At 50.3% G+C, this 6,172-nt stretch overlaps 1 protein-coding gene across 1 annotated transcript; it reads left to right on the top strand.

Annotated features, from left to right (window-relative positions):
* The first annotated feature begins 561 nt into the window (after positions 1–561).
* Positions 562–2,280, top strand: LOC137626164 (proteoglycan 4-like). Its single transcript, XM_068357242.1, has one exon. It carries the CDS (start codon positions 562–564, stop codon positions 2,278–2,280), a length of 1,719 nt encoding a protein of 572 aa, XP_068213343.1.
* The last annotated feature ends 3,892 nt before the right edge of the window (positions 2,281–6,172 follow it).

Below are 6,172 nucleotides of genomic sequence, written 5' to 3'. Positions count from 1 at the left end.
CTTGTAATCCTGATCCTGGGTATAAATACCACCCGACTGCAGCAACCACCTCAGTCTCGGCCCAGCTCCCGTGCCGAGAGGATCTCCCCAGCTAAGCAGATTTAAGCCTGGTCAACACCTGGATGGGTGAACCACTACTTACGTATTTTGGACCACCAAAACTCTGATGGCGCCGCCATCCTTATAGGAAAAGAATCTCCTATATTCCTGGCCCCTTGGCCTACAGTATAAGAAAAGAATCTGCTATATTCTTGGCCTTTTTTGGCCATTAATATAGCGAGTTGACAAGCTATCATGCTCAGTTCCTATAATCTTTTTACCTTCAGGAGGACCCTGTTCCCAGGATGGACCCACCCCTGCTCCAGACTTGGACCACGCTGCAGATGCAAGGAATGCAAGACATATACCTCCTACAGACAGCTGCTCATAGACCATGTACAGTTCCAGCCCAGGGAACCACGTTTCATCTACCATGAAAAGAGATGCACTTGTTCGGAGTGTCACAGGATGACACTTCACTGCATCCCAATTTTCAAACAGAGGAATCATCGCCCAGCCTACATGGAGTTACCCTTTTATGGAGAGGCATCCTACCCAGACCTCTTCCAAAGAAGATACCCTCTGAGAAGAAAGGTGACACATTTAGCTATGGAAACTGTCTGCCATTTAAATCCCAGAAACCCAGACTGTGACTGCCCAAAGTGCTTGATGGAGATCTACAACAGGGAATACCAGGAGACTACACCAGCTGCTACTGCAACCCCACCTGCCACAGCTGATGCCGCCCCACGAGTGCCAACCCCTGACAACTACGTAGCAGAAGCTACCCCACCGCCGGAAACAGAAGTCCAGACACCAGAGGAAGTACCGGAAGTCATCTCACCGCCAGAACCAGACGTCCGGACACCATTGAAAGTACCAGATCCCCAGCAATGGCGTACACAGGGGCACCCCGAGGGGTGTGTCTGTGGGACATGTGCCACTGCCATCGGGGACGCCATTTACCAATGGCTTAAGACCCTCCCAGCTTCTCCAAGCCAGGAGACACCAATGAAATCTACAACAGTGGGTGTCCCACAGACCTCCACCCCAGCACCACGGACCGACATTCCTCCATTGGACCCTGAACCATTGGAGGAGCCACCCGTTCCTCCAAACATGGAAGTCTCTACAGGCAGTCAGACGTCCAACTCAGCAGCCCTGCATGAGGACAACTGTAACTGCACAAGATGCCTGTCACACCTCCTTCAGGAAGCCACCGAGAACCCTCCAGCTCCAGTGCACCCAGCACTGGTCCAGCTCCCAAAGTTCAAGCTGCCAGCAACCACAGACACTCCGACTTACGCTGCAGTGACCGCCATGGCGGCCGCCAGACCAGCCCTGAACTTCACTGCAAGACCCAACTTACAGGGGGATATTATTATCACCCCAAAGGATCAAGCCACCGCCACCCTACTCTACAAGGAAGCCACCTTAACCTTCTTGGATCCCTCCAAGAAGCAGAAGAAAGCAGTGGTGTTTAACTACCCGCCTAGCCTACCAGTCTCCCTTTTAGAGGAGTGCCAAAACGTTGCCCAGGCCAAGAGGAGGTTGGGCAGAGGAAAGGCACCCACCAAAGAAGTCGACGTCACCTTCATTGGACCCATCCCACCAAACCTGGACCTAGGACCGTGGGGAACCTTCCCCATCAAAGCCCTGGAAAAAGAACCACTTCGCTGCTTCAACTGCCAACGTTTTGGCCACCACAAAACTCACTGTCAGAGCCGGACTGTCTGCGGGGTCTGTAGCGGATCCCACCCCACACAGACCTGCATAGACGCCCACAACAACGGAGTGGAAACCCAGGCAAAGTGTCCCAACTGTTCCAAGAATCACCATGCCTGGAACAAGAGATGCCCGGAGTTCCTGCGAAGGCTGCAACCACAGCAAGACTCCAACCCTGTGAGTGGACCACCTACTACAGAAGAACCAAAGCCGCAGAGGAAACCACGACGAAGACCTCCTCGTAGGCCGGCGCAAACTTCCACACCAGCAGTCAACCAGGAACCCAACGTCACCACTAGCCCAGTTGAAGAACCTCCTGCTGGATCTGATCAACCTCCTCCCCATGCCCCAGTAATATCCTCCATCCTCTCCCAGACAGAGGCCCTGCCAATTGATACCTTGATTCCCCTTATACTACAACTAGTAGTTAAAGTCTGCTCCCTTGTTCAGACTCCCTCCTCAGTAATACAATCACTCCTTAGTCCCCTAGTCACACCCTCCCTTGAGCAGGGATAAGCACCTATGCTTAGAACTGCCGCTTTCCCCTCCTACTTGAACTTTTCCCTCCTCTCCCAGTCTCTCCTACTTGCTGGGACTCACTGCTATCAACACTTTTACCTACTACTGAAACCTTTCATTTCGGCTCCAAGTGGTCCTGTTTCTTGGTCCGCATGGTCATGCTCTTGGTGCTGAGCGACCACACTGCAATCACGCTCAAGGTGCTGAGCAATTGCAAGTCCACTTTTGTCAACCCTTGCGACTATGCTCAAGGTGCTGAGCGGTCGCACTTGCAGCTATGCCCAATGAGCTGGGCGGCTGCAGATCCTGACATGATGATGATGCTGCTGGGCTGGCACAGTGTCACATATAAATCATAATCTGTTAATACTAATCAAGGGTTTAACCCAATACCTGTGTTGACAATTTATCCCCATACCACAGACGGGCTGCGTAAGCAAGAGCCCGTGCCTAGTCAAAAGGACTAGGCAATCTAAGAAGAAGAAGAAGAAGAAGCAACCACCTCAGTCTCGGCCCAGCTCCCGTGCCGAGAGGATCTCCCCAGCTAAGCAGAATTAAGTCTGGTCAACACCTGGATGGGTGAACCACTACTTACGTCTTTTGGACCATCAACACACTGATGGCGGCGCCATCCAGATAAGAAAAGACACAGCTATATTCCTGGCCTTTTGGCCTAAAATATAAGAAAAGAATCAGCTATATTTCTAGCCTTTTTTGGCTAAAAACTATAGCAAATTGACAAGCTACCATGTACCCCTTTTATCATCTTTTTACCTTCAGGAGGACCCTGTTCCCAGGATGGATAGACCCATGCAACAGATCCAATGGCCGTCGTTGCAACTGCAAGGACTGCAAGAAGTACTCCAACTACAGGCAGCAGCTTATGGACTACACACAGTTCAAGCCCAGGGATCCATCAATGCCCTACCATGCCAAGAGGTGTGAGTGCCCGGAGTGTCACAGGTTGACACTTCACTGTATTCCTAAATTCACACAGAAGAACCACCGCCCAGCATACATGGAAATTCCCAGTTATTTCAAGGAACCCTACCCAAATGTCTTCCAGAGAAGGTACCCACTGAGAAGGAAGGCCAAAGACACAGCCATGCATGGAGGCTGTATGGCTGCTCCTCAAATCGGACAAGACTGTGACTGCACCAAGTGTATAATCGAGATCCACAGAAGGGAATACCAGGAACCTTTGGCAGCTACTCCTGCAACACCATCTGCCAGCATTGCCACACCAGCTGCCGCCCCACGTGCACCAACCCCTGAGCCTTTGAGTCCCACACCATCAAATGAAGACTTCAGTCATACCCTGCCTTCAAGTAACAGGGAAGACGTAGTAGAAGTCACCCCACAGCCGGAACCAGACCCCCCGTCACCAGAGGACGAACCAGTTGATGATTTCTCGAGCCCTTGGTGCAAGGGCCACCCAGAGAAATGCGAATGCCAGGATTGCGGGGATAGAATCAAAAGTTTCTCATTTCCCCAACTCCTGTTAGTGACAGGCAAGCACTTGTTTGAGAGCTACAACAAAGCTAGGTCTGTCACCACCTCCTCAACAGAAGTACCTGCTAGCCCAGAGCCAGTAGATGTCACCGAAGCAGCTCCAGTCTACACAGCGTTACCCAATACCATCCCAAGGGTACCAACTCCGGAACCAATCGAAGAAGTCTCAGCCATGGACATGGAAGTCTCTACAGACAGCCAGTCACCCAGCCCAGTAGGCCAGCATGAGGACGACTGCAACTGCTCAGTCTGTCTGTCACAGCTCCTCCAGGAAGCCACCGAGAACCTTCCAGACCCAGTTCAACTTGCTCAAACTCAGCTCCCCAAGTTCAAGCTGCCAGCTACCACAGGAACTCCCACTTACGCGGCAGTGGCCGCCATGACAGCCGCCAAACCGAATCTGAACTTCACTGCAAGACCCAACTTACAGGGTGATATTATCATCACTCCGAAGGATCAAGCCACCGCCAGTCTACTCCACAAAGAAGCCACCCTAACCTTCTTGGACCCCACCAAGAAGCAGAGAAAAGCGGTGGTCTACAACTACCCTTCAAGACTACCAGTTTCCCTCATAGAAGAGTGCCAAAACGTTGCCCAAGCCAGGAGGAAGTTGGGCAGAGGAAAGGCACCCACAAAGGAAATCACCGTCACCTTCATTGGTTCCATCCCACCTGACCTGGACCTGGGACCGTGGGGAACTTTCCCCATCAAAGCCCTGGAAAAGGAACCACTTCGCTGCTTCAACTGCCAACGTTTTGGTCACCACAAAACACACTGCAAGAGCCGAGCTATCTGTGGCGTCTGCAGTGGCTCCCATCCCACACAGACCTGCATAGATGCCCACAATGACGGAAGGGAAACCCAGGCGAAATGTCCAAACTGCTCCAAGCCACACCATGCCTGGAACAAGAGGTGTCCAGAGTTCCTACGAAGACTAAACCCGCAGCCAGACTCCAACCACTTGGAAGGACCTCCTCCTACAGAAGAACCAAAGCCGCAGAGGAAACCACGACAAGGACCTCCTCAGAAGCCGGCGCCAGTTCCAGAACCTAGCACTACTGCTAGCCCAGTTGAAGAACCTCCTCTTTGCAGTGTTCAAACCCCTCCACATCCCCCAGCAATATCCTCCATCCTCTCCCAGGCAGAGGCTCTGCCAATTGATACCTTGATCCCACTAGTACTGCAACTAGTGGTCAAAGTCTGTTCCCTTGCTCAGACTCCCTCCTCTGTAATACAATCCCTCCTCAGTCCCCTAATTTCACCCCCCCTTGGGCAGGGATAAGCATCTATGCTTCGAACTGCCACTTTTTTCTACTACTCCAATTCCTCCCTCCTCTCCCAGTCTCTTCTACTTACTGGGACTTACTGCTATCAACGCTTTTACCTACTACTAAAACCTTTCCTTTCGGCTCCAAGTGGTCCTGTTTTCTGGGTCCAAAACGGTCATGCTCTTGGTGCTGAGCGACCACACTGGCAACCACGCTCAAGGGGCTGAGCAGTTGCAAGCTCAATCTTTGCCAACCTGGCGACTATGCTCAAGGGGCTGAGCAGTCGCATCTGCAGCTTTGCTCAGTGAGCCTGGGCGGCTGCAAATCCAGACATGTGAGACTGTTACTGCTGTGACATTATTGCCCACTTAGGGCAATAAAAAGAAATAACTAAACCCTGTGCTTAAAGAGATAAAGGCTCAACCCCTGTACATGATCATTCATACTCTGACGGGCTGCCAACGCATAAAGCCCGTGTCCAGCAGTAAGGCTGGGCAATCTATAGTAGTAGTAGTAGTAGTAGCAACCACCTCACTCTCTACCTGATGAAGAGGAAGGACTTATCCTCGAAACGCATCGTAGTTTTTACTATTTTGTACCAAAAGTTTTACTTGTATTTTGTGAGAATATACTTGAAAAGTCTTCCCGATTTTGTCATTCACCCGACTGATGAATTTTTCAAGTCTGCTGGCTGATTGCAGTGCTCTAGAGAAGAGAATTATCCGGAAAATAGAAAAATTGGATAAGAAAATAAACTCTGCCGATGCAGCCATTACTTTTAACTTAATAATAATAATAATAATATTAATAATAATAATAATAGTGGTCAAGCCACAACTGTCATCAGTCAGGACACGTTATTGTTTTTCTTTCAATGGAATACAGCTCATAAAGACCTTAGAATATTCACCACAGGACCTTTTGCATTGCAAGTCACCTTCTGGAAATATTCCCTAACACCTGCCTTCGTAGTTTATGAGGAATTCCGTCCATTCTGGGACTTCGATTGCTGTTTTTATATCCTCGTTTGATATTCTGTCAACTTCAAAATCTAAAAATATGTTTTATTAATCGTTTGTTCACCCCCATTTTTTTCTTTTTGTGGCTCG

This window comes from Palaemon carinicauda, chromosome 33 (genome assembly GCF_036898095.1).
Source record: "Palaemon carinicauda isolate YSFRI2023 chromosome 33, ASM3689809v2, whole genome shotgun sequence".
Classification (NCBI taxonomy): Eukaryota; Metazoa; Arthropoda; class Malacostraca; order Decapoda; family Palaemonidae; genus Palaemon; species Palaemon carinicauda.
This window is presented reverse-complemented; position numbering and strand designations above follow the sequence as displayed.